The 19,474-nt window shown below is 50.9% G+C and overlaps 2 protein-coding genes and 4 non-coding genes across 6 annotated transcripts in view; 4 read left to right on the forward strand and 2 right to left on the reverse strand.

The window, feature by feature from the left end:
* Window positions 1–6,557, reverse strand: part of LASP1 (LIM and SH3 protein 1) — a 39,070-nt gene extending 32,513 nt beyond the window's left edge. The window contains exon 1 of the mRNA XM_006743308.3: window positions 6,322–6,557. Coding sequence (XP_006743371.1) covers window positions 6,322–6,390 — 69 coding nt within the window. The 5' untranslated portion in view covers window positions 6,391–6,557. The remainder of the gene's footprint in view (window positions 1–6,321) is intronic.
* A 701-nt stretch (window positions 6,558–7,258) lies between these two features.
* Window positions 7,259–7,330, forward strand: TRNAC-GCA (transfer RNA cysteine (anticodon GCA)). The gene has a single exon. It is a non-coding gene; the product is annotated as a tRNA-Cys (tRNA).
* A 1,703-nt stretch (window positions 7,331–9,033) lies between these two features.
* On the reverse strand, window positions 9,034–9,105 carry TRNAC-GCA (transfer RNA cysteine (anticodon GCA)). Its single transcript has one exon. It is a non-coding gene; the product is annotated as a tRNA-Cys (tRNA).
* Window positions 9,106–12,944: 3,839 nt separating this feature from the next.
* TRNAC-GCA (transfer RNA cysteine (anticodon GCA)) lies at window positions 12,945–13,016 on the forward strand. The gene has a single exon. It is a non-coding gene; the product is annotated as a tRNA-Cys (tRNA).
* Window positions 13,017–17,620: 4,604 nt separating this feature from the next.
* The window catches only part of RPL23 (ribosomal protein L23), a 3,919-nt gene continuing 2,065 nt past the window's right edge, over window positions 17,621–19,474 (forward strand). The window contains exons 1-3 of the mRNA XM_006743307.3: window positions 17,621–17,717; window positions 18,297–18,380; window positions 18,674–18,802. Coding sequence (XP_006743370.1) covers window positions 17,705–17,717; window positions 18,297–18,380; window positions 18,674–18,802 — 226 coding nt within the window. The 5' untranslated portion in view covers window positions 17,621–17,704. The remainder of the gene's footprint in view (window positions 17,718–18,296; window positions 18,381–18,673; window positions 18,803–19,474) is intronic.
* On the forward strand, window positions 18,412–18,546 carry LOC115944300 (small nucleolar RNA SNORA21). The gene has a single exon (XR_004078869.1). It is a non-coding gene; the product is annotated as a small nucleolar RNA SNORA21 (small nucleolar RNA).

Raw genomic sequence — 19,474 nt, forward strand, 5'->3', positions numbered from 1 at the left:
TCAGGGCCCATGCCTCCGAGCCATTTCCACGTGTGCAGAATGGACGTAAAAATAATACCGAATACCGAGCACTAAATGAGAAATCACCTGTAAAGCACTCAGCACAGTGCTTGGCCCCTCTAAGGACCCGAGTGTTAGGTGCTGGGCACTGCGACAGGTACAAACCCAGCCGAGGGGGCTCAGCAGCTTCCAGCAGCTTCCAGTGGAGGTTGGTGCGTGCTGGGGAGCAGGGGGGGCTCCACCGTGCCCAACCACAGCTACAGTGCATGTGCGAATGAGTGGCAGGTAAGACTCCAGCAATACCCAGGGAGCAAACCATGGGGCGGGGCAATCGAGGGGAAGAGAGTCGAGGACCAGGAAGAAGGAGGACCGATGCAACAGAAGTGCCCGCATCCTGAGAAATGGTGATGCCCAGGCAAACCCACGGCAGTGAGACAGAGATCGAGAGATCGCACCCCTGGCAGCCCAGGATGAGGCCCCAGGATCAACAGTGACCCGGAGTCCAGCTTCCAGGACCCCAGAATCTGGGCTGTCTGGTGACCTGGCGGGCCTGCCTCTGCCCCATTTCCTAGCGGTCAGAGGAAGACACTCCTGACCCCTCAAAGGAGGAGGCCAAGAGCCAGGGAAGGGCCCAGGGGGAGACTTCCGAAGGTGCCCAGCACAGAGCTGGCTCTCAGCCACCTGTTAAGGAATTCGCCCAAGTCAGTGCTCTTCTAAACGTGCTGCCCAGCCAACGGGCGCCTCTGGGACACTTGGGAGGAGGGGGCAGAAAAAAGGAAGCTGAGAAGCTGAGATATCACCTCCTCGACCCTGGCCCACCTCAACCAGAGACCAGGGGATAATTTGGGGGTAAGCGCCTTCTAGTAGAGTACTTTCCCTATCAAGGAGACTCGCCCAAGGTGGAATAGTAAATGAAGATAGGAGAACCACTCTTTTGGGAAGAAGGCCAGCTGGAAGTCTGGAAGCAAAGGAACGGCTGGTGTTAAGCTTGGCCCTCACCCCCACCTGGGCTTATCCCAGAGCCCAGCCCAGACTGCTCCCAGTACAAAACCCCTGCACACACACAACCTGGCTGGAAAACTAGAACAGGGTAGTCCCTGCCCCCCATCAGCCCCCCCCGAAGTGACAGCCCCTCTCCCCCCCGCCAATGCCTAGAAGGTGCTGGCAGAGTGCCCCAGCCCTGTCACCACCCAGTCTGCTGGCCTCTGCCTGCCTAGCCGCACAGGCCCCTGCCTGGGCCTCCACCTCCCCCCACCCCCTCAGGGGCCTGCCAGGAAAAACATTCTCTGGAATCCGGACCATGACCCACTTTCACACACACACATATGCAGGAATATGCACTGTCCTAGGACTGGGGACCTCCAAAGCTGCCTCCTGATAGACTTGGGGGAGACACAGGGAAAGAGGGAGATGGCCAGGTCCCTGCCCAGGAGCCGAACCCCTCAGGAAGGGGGGCAGAGTATACTGGCCAGGCTGGGGGTACAGGAGTGCCACAAGAGACCTCCCAGCTGCCTTTTGGAGGAAAGGGAGCCCCCAGGAGGGGATGGGGCCCATTTCCATCAGCAGTTCTTCCCCCCCCCAGCTCCAGAGACACCATGCTCTCGGCTGGGCGCATGAGAGGCCAGGCAGTAGTGCCCTGCTCCCTTACAGGGGGCTCAGGAGCTGGGTAACGAAAACGAGAGTGGACTGACAGCCTCCAGCGACGCTACTGAACTCACGCTCCCCGTCTGCAGAGTGGTCTCACAGAGGTGCGGGGTGGGGGCGTGGGAGGGACGACATGACCCAGATGCAGGCTCCAAGCCCAGCGCCGAGAGCTGCTTCCCCTCTAGGCGAGGGCTCCAAGGTTAAAGAAAATCCAGTAGCTCTGGCTACTGTGTCCCCTTTGGGCAAGGGCGGGGGAGGAGTGCAAGGGGGAGCAGAAGATGGCAAGTCACCCAACAGCCCCTGTGGGCCAAGCCGGGGCTGGGGACCCCAAGGGGATCCCAAGATGAAGGACACCCCATCCCCATTTCCATCGGTCTGGTGAAGGACACAGGGAACTAAGTCAGTACAACCCCACAATGACCTGTCTGCCTCCCTCCCCTGCCCCATAGGCCCTGTGGCAAGCAAGAGTCCCCTCCCTTTCTTAGAGGTCCCAGGTAAGATTTCAGAGATGCATTCCTGAGACTCTAGCCTCAGGAGAGCAAAGTGCACCTCTGGGTGTGCAGCTCTAATCCTTCCTGCTGCCTGCAGGAAGTCCACTGTTTCCCTCCCCTCATCACAAAACCCCGGGGGGGGGGGGTGCGGCCAGTCAGAAGGCTCTCAGCCTGTCTCTGGGCTCCAGTGGAGCCCACAAGGCCCCTCCACCTGCACCTCCAGAGCTCCATCCGCTCCACGGAAGCCCCACTCCACAGAAAGGCAAATGGAGGCTGGTGGGGGCAAAAGCAAGATCCCCCACACGTGGTCAAGGCTTGGGCCAGCCTCTCTCTTTCTCTGGAATCACTGTGCAGCTGGGGGAAGCGGCTCTCACAGCTCTGGGGGAGGGGGATGCGGCGAACCTCAGGTCACTGTGCCTGCAGCCTGGCACCTCGCCCTCTGCACCCAGGCTGCCCGAGGTGGCCATGACTCAGGGCTGGAGGATGAAGCCCTCCCCTCCCTTCCTGTTGCCAAGGGTTACAGTGCCTCCCTCCTCCGGGAGCAACACCAGCTGTCCCCTGGCCGGGCCGGGGTCACCATCCTAGCTCAGTCGGCCACCTGGGCTGCTGGCTTAAAGGCAAAGACCTTGGCTGCAACTCCCCAATTTTCCAGGGGGAGATTATTATTCCTAGTGCCCCAGCTCCATACAGGAGCTCAGGCCCAGAACATTCCTCAGGCCAGGGTCAGAAAGGGGTGGACCAGTACGGACACTAGGAGACGGTGTAAATAAAAATACCTTTTGCAAACAGAACAGGCAGAAAAGCTGAGCACAAAGCACTTTTAGATTATTTGAATTCCAGCTCTGGCTGAGCAGGGAATGAGCCACATGATCTGTCTGAGCCTCCATGTATGGGGTTCATAATTCACGGGAGCAATCACATCTGTTTTGTGAAGACTGAACCTGGTACGTTGCAGTGAGTAGTAGCTACTGTGAACAGATGATCACGAAGTGATCGTGGGGTATGCTCAGCTTCAGCTGGAAAAGTAGGGCACCACAGCTACGTGGACTTGCCTTCTCTCTCTCTCTCTCTCTCTCTCTAGTCTAGCCCAGCCGCCTTCTACCTTGCTGCCCCCTGTGGGGGGGTGGCTCAGACCACCAGAGGCAGAGCACCCTCCCCTCCCAGTGAGGCGTTCCAAGGGGAGCTAGCAGCCTACCAATCCTCTACCCTTCCCGAAGGTCTCCACCTGTTTTCAGGGGCCTGGGAAAGGAAGCCAGCGGAGAGTACTCGACAGTACAGATCCCCGGATACAAATGCATCCCCAATAGGGTCTGGGACAAAACTCCGCCCTTCTCCAAATGTAGAGGACGTTCTGGGACACAGACTCCCCTCCTCCCCAAAGGCCCTGCAGCAGCCATTCAGAGAGCCTGGCACAAAGCAAGTGCTCAATAAATATTTGTTGAATGAATGAGCAAATGAGGTCACCCCATTTCTCCCCCAACTCTAAGCCCAGAAGTCCTCTGAGGAAGCACGTTTCGACCTCCCTCCTCAAACGCCATCATCAGCGATATATATTTATTCAGCATGCACAGCACGCTGGGTGCTGCTGGCTGGGGGCAGGGTGGCCATCAGCGATGACGCGGCCTTTACCCACCTAAGCCTTTGGGAGATAAGGCTCAGGGAGGAGAAAAAGCTAACAGCAAGGACGTAGCTTGTGCTCTGGGTCACATCGTGAGCTATGTACCATAGGGAAATCGTAGTGAAATGAGTCTAATTTGACTCTCCTCTAGTAAATGGGAGGCCTTGAGAAGTTGGTTAGCAACCGCATCTATGAGACTGAATGCTCCCCGCTCCCAGGTCTCGGTCCTCTGGGCACCAGGTCCCCAGTCCAAGTGCCTGTGCTTACCGTCTGGAGAGGGTTGGGAGGAACAGGTCTGACACCTGAATATTCTAGGCCTCCTGCTCAGTGGAGGGGGGGGAGGTCTCCCCAGGGCCACCGCCTCTAAGGAGAGCTCTAAAAAGAGGGAGGAATCACCATCTCCCACTTCCCAGGGCAACCCCACCTGAATGTCCTCTTCCAGCTAGGGCAAGTAGAACCCCAGGAGAAGGCATCCTGCGGGATCCCTACCTGCCCCACCCCCACCTCTGGCACACAGCACCAAAAGATTTTATAAGGGAGCTGGGTGTGGGGCTGGACCGAGTATCCCAGAAAGACAGGGAGGACACAGCCTACACCGCATCCCCTTCCAGGCACTTTGGCAGGAGCTGTAGTACACTGCCCCACTTCTAAGGAAATGACATCATTCATACCCATGTGACAGATGGTGAATACTGAGGCCTAAAGCCATTCATAAAGTTGGTGGGAGCAGACCTGGAACTAGGACCAAGTCTCCCCTTGGCTCCTGGCCAAGCAAACCCTCCACCAAATATTGCTTCTGCCTTATATAGGTGAAAGAGCCCACAGCCTCTTCCCAGTTCATGACTATGGAGAATGGGGGGGGGGGCACATGGAATGCAGAGGCCAAATGCAAGATGCAGAGGCCAAAATTCCTCCCATCGAGGAAAGGCAAGAACCCCGAACAGTTAGTTCTTCAGCTAGTGCCTCCAAGCTCAAGTCCTGCCTTCCAGAAGCTGGTGTGGTCTTTGGGAAGATCAGCACCCCCACTGCTTGTGCCCACATTATGGCTCTCCTTTCCTCCTGCCCAGCCCAGGAGAGATAACGAAACAGCAGCAGCCCCATATATCTCCTTCCTCCAAGAACAAGTTCAAATGTATTTCAGGACCTGGGAACCCTACCCCATTGCCCTGACTCAGAGGCTAAAGATCACAGGAAGCTCCAACCCCAAGGGAGAGGGAAGAGACAAAAAGTATCCAATGAACTATCCTTTCCCAAACAAAACCTGGCTCCAGGTGTGCGATGAAGTAGGCCCCAGGGCTCTGCACCCCTCTTCCATCCCATGCCCCCCAACCCCTACCAGTTCAGACAGGTAGGAGGGGATATTTGGATTTGGAGTCAGCTTTGGGAGGTGGGTGAAAGGCATGACAAGGAAGGAGAAAAACCACAGAGGCTTCTCCTCCAGAGTGGGGAGAAGATGAGGAGGGGGAGGAATCGCATTAGGATCTTAGGGAGCTTAAAAAACCGGATCCTACCCGAAACTGATGGAAACACCCAGTTCTACTCTTCACCTCCCTCCAAAAGTATAATAGCAACCAGATGAATAAGTCCAGCACGGATTGGGGGGATGGGGAGGAACGATGCGTAAGGGCCCCCAAGGGACCATGAATTTCCAGAAGGCCACCTTCCCCTCTTCCTAACACCTCCCCCTCTTCTGGGCTTCCCCTGAACTCAGCCAACCCCACCCTTCATTGGGGAAACCTGCTTTGAAAAGTTAGCTCTTTGTTCTACAAGCCGGTCTCAGGCTCTGAGCACAATTTCAGGAGATCTCTGCAAAGCACCCCCCACCCACCCTACTCCAGCACCCGACCCCGCTCCGCTCTGGCTGGGCGGCCCAGCCCCGGGAGCTGGCTTCTAATTTGAGGTGGGGGCTGGGAAGCTATGAAGGAGGTCTGCTAGTCTATTAAGCGCGAAACCACCGAGGTGGGTACAGGTCGTCCAAAAAAAGGGGTCTCGCAGTGGGGCTTGGGTCCTTATCCGAAGCCCAGTTCACCAGATGTAACACTGGCCGGCTGATAGCCCCCGCCCCGGGTCTCCAGGCCATGAAGTCCGGCCATTTGCGGCCAGAGCTGCGGGTTTCGCTGGGCCCCCCAGCCTCTGCCCCGCCCCCCCCGCCGCCCCCTCCCCCCAGCGCCCCGCGCTTCCGCCTACTTGGCGCTCAGCGCGGCGGGGAGAGGGAGCGGCCGTCTCCTCTCACTCTCCCGGCCCTAGGGGGCGGGACTGCACCCCTAACCTTCCCCCACCCCCCACCCCTGGGCCTGGCCTCCCTACTCCTCTTCCGTCCTCCCAGCCCCAGGGCACAGAGCCCACTATTCTCCAGCAGTGGCTGCCGCCACGCGTGGACTCCCTGCCGCGCCGCAGATCTCCCGGTTTCCAGACTGGGGTCTGTCCCCACACCCCATGACACCACCCTCCGTTCCTCCTCCCCGGATCGCGGGGATGAGGCGGCACCGACCCGGCCCTTCTCTCCTCCCCTAATCCGGAGCATAGCTCGGGGATTGCAACGACGCGCCTCCGGATCCCGGGGCTCACCTTATCCAGACAGTTCACCTTCTCCGTGGGGTACACGATCTTGCCGCACCGGGCGCAGTTGGGATTCATGGCTCCGGGAAGGGCTGGGGCGGGGACGCCCGAGCTCGCGCGCGTTCTCTTTCCCCGGAGCGAGCTGGCGGGAGGCGGCCGCGCCTGCAACTACACAGGCAGCGGCGACGGCGGCTGGAGCTAGGGAACTGGCCTCCGCCTCCGCCCTCCTTCCCCTAATAAACACAGCGGGGAGGAGGGGCTGCACCGGGGCGGGGACGCGCCGCGGGCGCGGACAGGGGCGCGCGCGGGCGGCGCGCTTCCCGGGCGACGTGGGGCTGCGCGGGGGCGGATTCCGGGGAGGGCGGCGGGGCCGGGGGCGCGCGCCTAGGTGCGTCCCGAGGGTCCCCCGTACCCCGGCGCTCTCCGGCGGAAGGTGCCCTCAGCGCGCCCGGAGGCCAGGGACCCCCTTGGCGCTGGAGGCGGCGCGGAGCCCGCCTGGCTGCACATCTGGGGCGCCCGGGCTGCGGGAGGCGGGCCAACCCCTCGCACCCATCGAGGGTGGGGCTGGAACCCTCCCGAACGCCGGATTGGATTCACCAGATTCGGGGACTTTCCTTTGTGCCGGTCGATACCTGGCGTGAACCTGCGGCCGGAACGGGAAGCCCCTGCCCCGCCCCTCAGTTAGCCTCCCTTCCCCCACATCCTTTCCCACGTTTGTAGGGCGGAACCCGTCCCTACAGCCTGGACGCTGCGCCTCGCAGCCTCGGCTGGTTCTTCCTTCCCCGCGCTCTGCCTTGCGGCTTTCCCGGGTTTCTCCGGGTCCGGACACCTTCTGCCCTCCGCTTGGCCCCCTTTCTTCATTCCTTTCCCCTTACTCTTACTCCCTACCCTCAGTGTAGCAGTGTTTTAGCATCCAAAGAGCCATGTCCAGGCGCAGCAGCGGCGTGGGGGTATAGCTCAGTGGTAGAGCATTTGACTGCAGATCAAGAGGTCCCTGGTTCAAATCCGGGTGCCCCCTTCGTGGTTTTTCCTTCACTCTGACATGAGCATTTAATAAATTGGATTTACTATTGACCGTTGGATCCTAGGTCAAAAGAAAACCGAAAGTCGAATTTTTACAGATGCCATCCTCATTTTCCAACCTTAGCAGAAAGTTTTCGATTTTGCTTTGTACCCAGCAGAAGGAGGAGGAGTGGGTGCGCCCACAAACCATGTTCAAAAGCTGCAGCTCCCTACCATCCGCGCCAGAATTGGGATTTCTGCGGCCACCGCCAGCAACCTCAAGGGTGTCAGGCAGTTCGAGGCGCCCGGGTCAGAGGACAAGATTACTCCCCCAACTTGGCTTTCCGTTTCCGATGGGGGAGGTGGATGGTCAAGAGAGGGAAACCCACAAACACAACCTTTCCCCAACTTCAACTTTCTTTCTTAAGTAAGGTGTCATGGACCTGCCGTGTTCACCCTTCCCTCTTGCTCATGACACAGGCAGAGTGAAAGCACTTCAAGAATGTTAAAATGGCGAATTCACACCCATAGGCTCATTTTAATTTACAAAAATAAAGTTACATCCGGACGCAAACTGATATATACTAAGGCAATGACTCTCAAATTTGAGCGTGCAGCAGAATGACCAGAGGAGCTTGTTGAGACACCCCCAGTTTCTGACTCTGCAGGCCTGGAGTGGAACTTCAAGAATTTGCATTTGTAACCAGTTCCTGGGCGCTGCTGCAGCTGGTCAGGGGGCCACGCTTCGAGAACCACTGAATTAGTAATAGGAGGCGATTGATTGTGCTTCACAACCTAAAGGTGGGACAGATATCTGTTGGCTTCCTGACTGACAGTTAACATTGTTGGGCCACAGGGAAACAATGTCTGAAAGCAGCAAGGGCGTCCCCCTTGACTAGATTTTGCCCAAAAAAAGGAAAAATAAAGGAGAAAGGGAGAGACATGCTGCCCGGGTCAGGGGGCAGCTGTGATATTTTAAACCCGGAATCTGGTTGTGTCATCCTTCGGAGCCCTTGGGGAATACTTGAGTGCATTTTTCCCCATGGCTCTCATAACTGGGAGAGGCGTCAAAAGCCTGGGCATGGAGACTGAGCAGAACCACTGTCGGGGCGCAAAGCCCAATCCCAGGGAATAGCCAGCTTTTCACCCCTTTTCTGGACAGTAGGCCTCAGATTTACCACCTGCACTTTTATCAGGCCAAAGCCCTCCCTTTGAGCTAACATAAAGAAGGAGAAAGCCATCTACTTTTGACCTATCTTCTATCTGTGCTGGGTCTTAAACTTCTCAACCACGTAGATAAACCTTCTGAACTTGGATTCTGTTCTAGTCTTCTCAGAGTAGGAACTAGGCTAAATAATGTTCCCTCTCCCCCCCTCCCTGCCAGGCACTCCATTGTTAACCTAAAAAGAAAACTATAATTTAACATTAAACCAATAGATCTCAAACTGTCTAAGAGATGAAAATAGTTTGGTGCTCCCTTTTTACCCACAAGTGGGCTTCTTGCCACTGAGTTGGGGTATACCGTAAGACTAGACAGAGTAATATTCCACTGTTCAACCTCTGGGGTGTTGCTCTTTGCTTCTCAGGTACAAGGAACAAGTACCTGCTCGGGGAAATCAGCCAAGTGAAAGAGACCAGGATTCCAAAGAGTTTCGGATTCATGACCTACAAATGTCCGGGTTATACTTGAACAACTGTGAAAAACAGTAAAAGTAGCCAAGGGGGCACCCGGATTTGAACCGGGGACCTCTTGATCTGCAGTCAAATGCTCTACCACTGAGCTATACCCCCTCTGCTGGCAAAGCTGTGGTAAATTCTCTTTACCACAATCCTAAATTTTTCATCCTGAAAATTATTTGTTGGAAGTTAGTTTCTTCTTGCTAGGTGATACTGAATTTTCTAGTAAGGAGGAACAGAATTAAAATACCAATAGAAGCCTTGGCATTTTGAAAACATGTGAAGTCAGGTACCAATCTGCCTTTTCAAAATAGACTCAATTCCCTATCCATAACCCCACCCATCTCTTTACCCAAAGAAGTCAGAAAACAATCTTTTGCAAAACTGGATAGGAAATCCTTTTCCCTGGTCTCTCTAAAAAGAATACAAACACCAGCTAACAGGACACAACTGGGAGACACTCCCTGCCTATACTCTCTTGAGGTCACTCTCTCTTTTTATGGAGCAACTACTCCACATTAGGTGCAGAACATACTTTCTGTTCTCACTCACACCAAGTCTAAAGTCTAGTGAAGACAAACCAGAAAGTTAGGATCTGAAAGACATGAAAGGGACAGTTGGCTATCGGGGAGGGCAGGCATTCTAGGTAGTGGGAATGACTACCACCAAGTCCCTAGAGCCAGAGTGGCTGGAGAGGTGGACAAAGGGAGGGCAATTCAAAAGAGCTGGACAGGTAGCCAGGGCCGTCAAGGGCCTTGTAATCCAAGGCAAGGAGTATGGATTTTATTGCATATGGATGAAAAGCCAGCCATTGGACGATTTGGAGCGGGGATTTGAGATCATCACCCACACTGCTGTGGGGAAGAGGTATGGGGACTCAAGAATGGACGTAGAGAATACACACAATGGAATATTACTCGGCCTTTAAAAAGCAGGAAATTTTGCAATATTTGACAACATGGGACATTATGCTAAGTGAAATAAGCCAATCACGGAAGGACAAACACTGAATAATTCCACTTATATGAGACATCTAAAACAACTGAACTCACAGAAGCAGGGAGTAGAATGGTGGTGGCCAGGGATGAGGAAAGAGATATGGGGAGTTGTTAACCAATGGGCATAAAATTTCAGGTATACAAGATGAATAAATTCTAGAGATCTGCTATACAACATTGTGCCTATAGTTAACAATACTGTATTGTACACTTAAAAATCTGTGAAGGGACGTCTGGGTGGCTCAGTCGGTCGAGCGTCCAACTCTTGGTTTTGTTTCTGCTCAGGTCATGATCTCAGGGTCGTGAGATTGAGCCCCACATCAGGCTCTATGCTCAGCACAGAGTTTGCTTGAGATTCTCTGCCTCTCCCCCTCTGCCTCCCCCTGCTCATGCACACACTCTCTTTCCCTCTCTCAAATAAATAAATAAATAAATAAATAAAATCTTTAAAAATCTGTGAAGGGGGTAGATCTCATGTTAAGTGTTCTTGCCACAATAAAGGAGAAGAAAAAGATGGACAGAGAGAGACAGGCTAGGATTCTATTGCAGTAGTGCAGGCAAGAGATGATGGTGGTGTCTTAGACTACAATAGTGTACTTCTTTCCTGTTGCTGCTATAACAAACCACCACCAACTTATTTCCTTAAAACAACACAAAAATATTTTCTTACACTTCTGGAGGTCAGAATTCCAAAATCAAATTCACTAGGCTAAACTCAAGATGTTGACATGCCTGTGTTCCTTCGGAGGCTTTAGGAGAGCATCAGTTTCCCTGGCTTTTGTAGCTTCCAGAGGCCACCGGCATTTCTTGGCTCATGGCCCCTTCCTCCATTTTCAAAGCCAACGTAGTATCTTCTCACCCTCTGATCTCTGCATCCATCCTTACATCTTCTCTCTGTCTCTGACTCTGATCCTCCTGCTTCTCTCTCATAAGGACCCTTGTGATTCATTTGAGTTTATCCACATAATCCAGGATAATCTCCCCAACTCAAGATTCTTAACTGCAACCACATCTGCCTTTTATCTTATAAACTAACAGATTCACAAGGGGATTGGGACATGGACATATCTGGAGGGCCCTTATTTAGCCTACTACCATGGGAACAGCAGAGCCGGAGAGGACTGTAGGCCTCCAGATGGGCCATGGAAGAGAAGCTACGTGCTTCCTGTAATTTGGATGGCTTGAGGAAGAGGAGCGAAAGAGAAGAATCACGAGTGACTCTTGTTTTTTGTCTTCACCATCTGGGTGGATGGTGGTGTGGTTTCCTGAGATGAAGAATACCGGGAAAGGAGTAAGTTTAGAAGGGAAAAAATTAAGTTTCTTTTTAAAACTCTTACACAGAAAGTAAAACAGTTCACATCTTCATTTCTTTCATTATCAACGACCTGTCTCCAACTGGATTGTAAGTTCCTTGAGGGCAGGGATCACTTTGCATTCCTCCTTGTTTTCCCCACAGTAGTTGGCACAGCGCCTGCCTGGTTCACATGCTAATATGGGTCAACATGTTAAGAGTGAGGTGCTCCGTAGATATTGAAGAGGGGATGTTAAACATGCAGTTGAAGATCCAGTGAATTCTGGGGACCAGGGAGAGGTCTGGGATGGAAATGTAATTCTGGGAGTTGTCAGTGTATAGTGGGGAGTTGACGAAGGAGGTAGTAAATCCCAGAAGTGTGCTAGACTTGGCTCATACTGCTTGTGAGAACTGATGATTGAATTTTCAGGAATTTTAAAAGCCAGTTGACTTCTTTGTGGTAGCTTGAAATTGGCAGGTGGGAGTATTTGCACCGTGGGAATTAGCAAATGCTATAAACCAGGTCCTTTGAAGCCCACTGTTAGCCATTTACCAGCACACCACTGCTTCTGATTCTGATTTTCTCCAAAATGGAAGAAATAGGCCAGCTCTTCAGCTAAGAGAGTGAGGAAAGATAAGATATGGAAGGTTTGAGACAGGAGAAAGTGTGTGAAATAGACATTTTGGAGAGTGAGAACGTGAATCTAGCCAGCCAGTGGTGTAAGAATTCTAGCCAGGGAACACTAGCCTGTTTGAGATTGATGAGGTGACATAGGACTTATGAGCTCTTCTCCAGCAAAAATCAGTGGACTGGGTGCTAGCTTGGTGTAATGTGGTAGTTGAGTTTTATCAGGATTGTGGTTTGGCTGGCAAGTACAAACTAGGGTGTATAGTGAACCAGGCAGGCGCTGTGCCAACTACTGTGGGGAAAACAAGGAGGAATGCAGAGTGATCCCTGCCCTCAAGGAACTTACAATCCAGTTGGAGAACCAAGATACATACTCCAGGGGACAAAATTACTGACAATCAGGAAGGTAAATGCAGAGTAGCAGAACTGCAGAGACAGGTTGTTGATAATAAAGAAATGAAGTCACTGGCTTTCTTAAAAATGGGTCTCAAGAAAGAAGAAATGTGCAAGTGATTGCAGTTGCACAAAGCAAAGGAAGGGCTTCCCGATCTAGGGGAAACCTGTTGATGTTTGAAGAGGCCAGGGGAGAGGAAGTGACTGAAGATGCTGAGAATGGAGACAATGGAAGCTTGTCTGGTACAGGAGGAGAGAGGGTCTGAAGAAGGACAGGGGAAGCATTTCCTCTCTTGCACAAAGCACTGGGCTGGGGATTCAGTGCAGCTCGGGTTGCAGGCAGGGAGGCTGGCAATGCACGGAAGAATTCCCAGACACCAGAGGTAGAAAAGCCTGTCGTTGATGGAGAGAAGGAATCCTATTCACACACCCCCACAGGACCTTCAAGCCTGGGTCAGAGCAGACCTCACATTCCTCTCCCACCACTTGGGTCGAGATTGTCTCTGCAATCTTCTCTTGATTCTTTCTATCACCCCCGGAAACCTGAAACAGTCAATCACAGGTACTAAAGTATTACTAACCACCAGAGAGGTCTGGTCAGCGAACGCCACAATTAAGGTATAATCCCTCTTTCTCCAGCAGAGGGGGTATAGCTCAGGGGTAGAGCATTTGACTGCAGATCAAGAGGTCCCCGGTTCAAATCCGGGTGCCCCCTACTGCATTCACTTTTAAGCCCTACCATCCTCAAGATGATAGGAAAGAGATACAATACTAACCAAGCAGGCGTCCCTGCAGAGTGTCCTGGGAATAGGGAAAGAAACTATAGCACCAAGAATTTCAGGTGCTGATGGCTGAGTCAACATGAAAACAAAGTAATTACTGTGTAAGGCGAGAATGTCTGCAACCATTCTGGGGTCCTCCATCCAGGTCAGTGGTTCTGAAACAATGGTCTGGGGGATTCCTGAGACCCTTCCTGGAAAGAGAAAAGCTAATTTTATAAGACTACATTATTTATCTGTTTCTTGTTCTTTCATGAGTATACAGTAGAGCTTTCCAGAGGCTATACAATGATGTGTGCTATCACAACAGATAAAGTGTGGGAACATGAAAATCCAGCTGTCTTCCTTTAAGCCAGACATTAAAGGGATCGCCAAAAGAATGTAAAGCAAAGACACTCCTCATTAAATTATTCTTCTTTAGAAACATGTATTTTTCATTTTAAGATGTTATGTATTTTTTATTTATTTTATTTTTATTTTTTTTAAAGATTTTATTTATTTGACAGAGAGAGACACAGCGAGAGAGGGAACACAAGCAGGGGGAGTGGGAGAGGGAGAAGCAAGCTTCCTGCGGAGCAGAGAGCCCGATGTGGGGCTCGATCCCAGGACCCTGGGATCATGACCTGAGCCGAAAGCAGACGCCCAACGACTGAGCCACCCAGGCGCCCCTAAGATGTTATGTATTTTTTAATAGGCAGTGGACTTATTATCTTAAGTGAATTAACAAATACTTAAACATTTCAGAGTTTTAATGTCTAGTCTAGTCAATGTCAATAGATATAACCTACATAAACAAAAACTCTTTGAGGTCCTCAATAATTTAAGAATGTTAAGTGGTCTTCAGATGAAAATTTGAGAACCGCTACTCCGAAGTAAAGAGGTGGCTCAGGGGAGAGCATCCTGGGGTTGCGAAATGGCACAGGGAAGAGATGACATTTGAGCACAATTCTGAAGAAGATGAGGATAAATATGAGTCCTGAAATCCTAAGCAGTTTGGTGTTGCTGGAGAATGAAGTGTAAGAGGAAAGGTGATTGGAGATGAGGCCAGAGAGAAGGTAAGCCATTTCAGGAGGAGGCTCCAGTGTTATGCTAAGGAGCTTGGACTTTATTCTATAAGCACTAGAAGGCCAGCACGGGGTTTTAGCGATGGAATGATATGGTGAGACCCTGGTGGTAACACCAACTAAGAAGACTAATAAAGGGGAACCTGGTGGCTCAGTCTGTAGGGAACACAATCATTGTCCTTGGGGTTGTGAGTTTGAGCCCCATGTTGGACATAGAGTTGTTGTTTTTTTTTAAAGATTTTATTTATTTATTTGACAGAGAGAGAGTGAGAGAGGGAACACGAGTAGGGGGAGTGGGAGAAGCAGGCTTCCCACTGAGCATGGAGCCCAATGTGGGGCTCGATTCCAGGACCCTGGGATCATGACCCGAGCTGAAGGCAGATGCTTAACGGCTGAGCCACCCAGGCGCCCCTAGAGTTTACTTTAAGAAGTGAAAAAGAAGAGAAAAATACAGGCAGAAGAGCAGATCTCCGAGGAAAATGATGATTTCTGTTTTGGACATGCCAGTTTTGAAGTGCCTGTGGGGTGGAGGTATCCCAATCACCATTTCCATATATTGGCGAGAGCTACGCAGAAATGTCTGCACTGGAGATATAGATGGAGGGGAGATTAGCATATAGACAACAATTGAAGCTATCTGGGTGGACGTGATCACCTAGGGAAATAAAGGAGGAAAGAGCTTAGTGGCTTAGAGCCTGTGCTTTGGAATTAGCCGGGTTTGGGGTGGCGTTCCAGCTCTGCCTTTCACAAGCTGTGTGATCTTGGACACATGACTTCCCCTTTTCATTTCTCTGTTTTCTCACTGGTAAAATGAGAATAATAATAATACCTACATCCCAGGGTTGTTGGGAGGATCCAAGAAGTCACATTCCAGTAAAATGCTTACCTCAATGACTAGGACTCAGTAACATTCCATAAATAGTAAATTCTATTATTAGCAGCATCATGGAAAACATGGGTGAAGAGTGTTAAGAAGGTGGGAATGATCCCAGTGTGAAATGCTGTGGAGGTCAAGTAAGACACTGGAGAGTGTCCTTGGAACTTGAAAATGCGTAGGTCACGGTGACTTTTCTAGTATAATTTTTCAACATACATCATTTCTAGTATAACTTCAGTCATGTAATGAGGACATAAGCTACAGGGTTCAAGGAATGTGTACATGCAGGAAATAAGGAAGTAGAGACCAATCATTTCCCATGAAAATGACCAAAAAAACAATGGCATTGGGAGAATGGGAAGCTGATAGAGAGTTGTAAGGAACATTTTTAACACCCAAAAAGATGAAAGAAGATAATTCCAGAATAATAGGCAGTATTTTAAATTGAGCAAATGTAGGGACACCTGGGTGCCTCAGTCATTAGGTATCTGCCTTTGGCTCAGGTCAGGGTCCCAGGGTCCTGGGATCGAGCCCTGCATGGGGCTCCCTGCTCCACAGGAAGCCTGTTTCTCCCTCTCCCACTCGCCCTGCTTGTGTTCCTTCTCTCGCTTTGTCTCTCTCTGTCAAATAAGTAAATAAAATCTTTTAAAAAAATAAATTGAGCAAATGTAGCTTTATAAGAAACATTATATTTTCCAAATATTTCTAATTTTGCCATAAGTGAATGAAAGCTTCTTCATGCAAGGATGCTGACAGATGGAGATGATGGAGATTGACTTCATTTGTTTAGCAGCCATTCACCATGTATTTATTGAGTGAGGCCCCATGCTAAGAGCTAGGGATATACTGTTGAACAAAAAGGACATAGACCCAGCCTTTATGGAGCTTATAGACTAGCTATAGACTTTGGTGGGGGTGATCCAACAAACAATCTTCAAATATATAGTTATGAATTGTAATAAGTAGTATGAAAGATATGAAAGAAAAATGCAGCATGTTAAGACTTATGACCTAGAAAGAGGGTCAGGGCAGATTTCCCTAAGAGACAGTTAAGCTGAAATCTAAAAGATCAGTAGATATGGTGTACATGAAGAGGGTAGGCAGGGTAGAGTACTCCAAGCATGTGTGAGGCCTATGGGTATTCAGGAGCATGGGCAGTATCTGGGACTAAAAAGTCAACTCGTCAGAACAAGAGCAAGCGTGGTGCAAGGTAAGGTTGACAAGGTAGAGTAATGCCAGACCAGGGCCTAGTAGGCCATGATAATGGATTTTAACTTTGATTCTTTTTTTTTTAAGATTTTATTTATTTATTTGACAGAGAAAGACACAGCGACAGAAAGAACACAGGCAGGGGTAGTGAGGGAGGGAGAAGCAGGCTTCCCGCGGAACAGGGAGCCCAATGCGGGGCTCGATCTGGCTCGATCCCAGGACCCTGGGATCATGACCTGAGCCGAAGGCAGACGCTTAACGACTGAGCCACCCAGGTGCCCCTTAACTTTGATTCTAAGAGCACTAGGAACCACTGGAGGATTTTCAGGAGGGCAACATTGTAATATTTGTATTTCTGAAAAATTATTCCTGGTCATTGTATGAAAAGTGAGTGGATGGAGGGAGAAACAGAGGTCAGGAAGTATGCTAGGAGGCTTCAGAAGTAGTTTAGGTAAGACATGGATCAGAGCAGTACTAACTAGAGGAGATGGAGAGAAGTAGATAGATGTGACAGACTTTGAGATTTTTTATTTTTTAAGCAATCTCCATGCCCAACGTGGGACTCAAACTCACAACCCTGAGATGGAGAGTCAAATCTCTACCCACTGAGCCAGCCAGGCACCCCTGTAACAGACATTGAGAAGACAAACTGAAAAGAGCTTGGACAAGAGTCAGATGGGACACCTGGATGGATGGCGGTTCCATGTAACAAGAGAGACTAATTTGGTAAAGAAGTCATATATTGAGAAACACATGAAATTTGGTTGAGAAGTGAAGGAGAGCAAAAAATTGGTCGCTAGAGAAGCTGGCAAGATCAAGTGAAGGCACATTAAGGGTGATAAGAGAGATTTATAAATGTACAGATTTATAGACTTCTTAATGTTCAAGTGCCCCAGAGCTTAGCTCATGGTCTTTATTTGCCCTTACTTTTTTTTTTTTTAGATTTTTAATTTTAATTAATCTCTACAACCAACGTTGGGCGTAAACCCACAACCCTGAGATTAAGGGTCCCACCCTCCACATACGAGCCAGCCAGGCACCCCTACCCTTACTTCTTTATGAGCTCATCTACTGTCATGGTTTTAAACATGGTTGACCCTAGAACAACATGGGTTTGAACTGCAATCTCATTTTTTTTTTAAACGCAGTGCAGCCCTGTAAATACATTTTGGAGGTAGAGCCAACCAATGTTTCCGTATCCCCAACTATTTTAGGGCTCGTAAAGAGGAGACTCGGGGCGTCGCTCCCTCCCGCGGCCTTCAACACCCACACCCCCCACTCCACAACGTGAACTCAAGCCGATGTCCAGTACTTATTACGTAATAAGACAGCGCCCTGGCGGAGGGCGGGGGGAGAGGGGAAGAGGCCGATTGAGCAAGCTCTGGGCCACGTGACGAGACTGGGCGGGGCATCAAAGTTCATATCCCAGAGTCCTTTGTACCTACTTCCTTTCTGTCCTTTTCCGGCGTTCAAGATGTCGAAGCGAGGTGAGGTTTGGACCCTTGCGTATCCTTCGCCATCTGTCGCGGGGTGACTGCTGGCCTCGCCCGGAGCGGCGGCCATGGGCAGCTGGGGCCCTTCGCTCTCCTCCGGGGCGGAGAGGGAGAGGAGGGCGCCGTGAGAGCACTGGAAGGGCCCCCGAAAGCGGCGGCGGGGGGTGCCTGGAGAGTTGAGTTGGCAGGATCCGGACAGGAGTTTAGACCAAATCCCGCGGGGTCCCTCTGCACCTGGCGCTCCAGTAATGGTATTGAAGTGGGAGTGGCTTAGGCCCCAGAGTGGACGCCTTGTGCCTTGCAGGGAGGACTACGTGGTCCAGAAGTTGGAGCGAGGATTGAGTGGCTCAGGCCCCTTAATCGTAACGTGAGCGCACTAATAGTGAGGAATTGGCTGTTGGTTTTGGGAACCGGCTGGCTCGTGAGGAGGGGTAGCCGGAGTCCCAGAGAGAGGGAATTGCGTATACCGTTGCCCAAAGCATGTGCGAGTGAATTTATGCCTTGAGAGTGTGAGGGAAACTCGGAACCAGGACTAGTCAGTGACCCCTGTCCTGTTTTCCTTCCCACCCACAGGACGTGGTGGGTCCTCCGGTGCGAAATTCCGGATTTCCCTGGGTCTTCCGGTAGGTGCCGTGATCAACTGTGCTGACAACACAGGTGAGATCTTCAGCTGCGCTCTGCCAAACTCCCCCTTTTGAAAGCACTCGGTGGGCCTTGACTGCTGACCCACTGAGCCGTCAAGAAAGGGCAGAGTAAAAACACTGCTTTTGGGTGAAGCAGCAGCATGTTGTGTTGTTTTGCTTCAATCGGTGGTGTGACAAGCTGTTCCGCCTTGGTTGGGGGGAACTCACTGCTTGGGAGTATGAGCTGAGGGAGAGGCTTTGGAAGTGCCGAGAAAATGTTACACCGGCCAAAAAAAAAAAAATCACTTTTGTTTACATTCTCCATAGGAGCCAAAAATCTGTATATCATCTCTGTGAAGGGGATCAAGGGACGATTGAACAGACTTCCTGCTGCTGGTGTGGGTGACATGGTGATGGCCACAGTGAAGAAAGGCAAACCAGAGCTCAGAAAGAAGGGTGAGTAGAGACACTGAATCCTCCTCCTTGCTGGGTGAACAGTTGAAGGGTTTTTCCCTTTATTGGAAAATGGAATAAAAATTTTACCATTCTGAAGGCTTAAAGCTTGATTTCCTTGGAGAGGCAGTGTGAGAGAAATATCTGCAGTTGAAGTTCTGCTTTTGCTGTCCTAGAGACTATTCTCTCTCCTACCTGGTCTTGCTGTATGTTTCCTTTTTTTTTTTTTTTTTTAAGATTTTATTTATTTGACAGAGAGAGAGACAGCGAGAGTAGGAACACAGGCAGGGGGAGTGGGAGAGGGAGAAGCAGGCTTCCCGCCAAGCAGGGAGCCCGATGTGGGGCTCGATCCCAGGATCCTGGGATCATGACCTGAGCGGAAGGCAGACGTTTAACGACTGAGCCACCCAGGCGCCCCTCCTTTTTTTTTTTTTTAAGTGATCCCTGTGCCTAGTGAGGGACTTGAACTCATTACCCTGAGATCAAGAGTCGCATGCTCTACTGACTGGGCCCCCAAGCACCCCATTGTTCTATTTATTCTTGCCCCTTTACTCCTTAAATGTATTTGCCACACTGAAGTCAGAGCTCATCTTTTAAAGATGTAAATCTTGGGCACCTGGCTGGCTCAGTTGGTGGAGCATCGTTCATTGCTGATTCCTTGGCTACAAAAGGATA

This window comes from Leptonychotes weddellii, chromosome 15, assembly GCF_054177405.1.
Source record: "Leptonychotes weddellii isolate Sample4059 chromosome 15, ASM5417740v2, whole genome shotgun sequence".
In the NCBI taxonomy this organism is placed as follows: domain Eukaryota; kingdom Metazoa; phylum Chordata; class Mammalia; order Carnivora; family Phocidae; genus Leptonychotes; species Leptonychotes weddellii.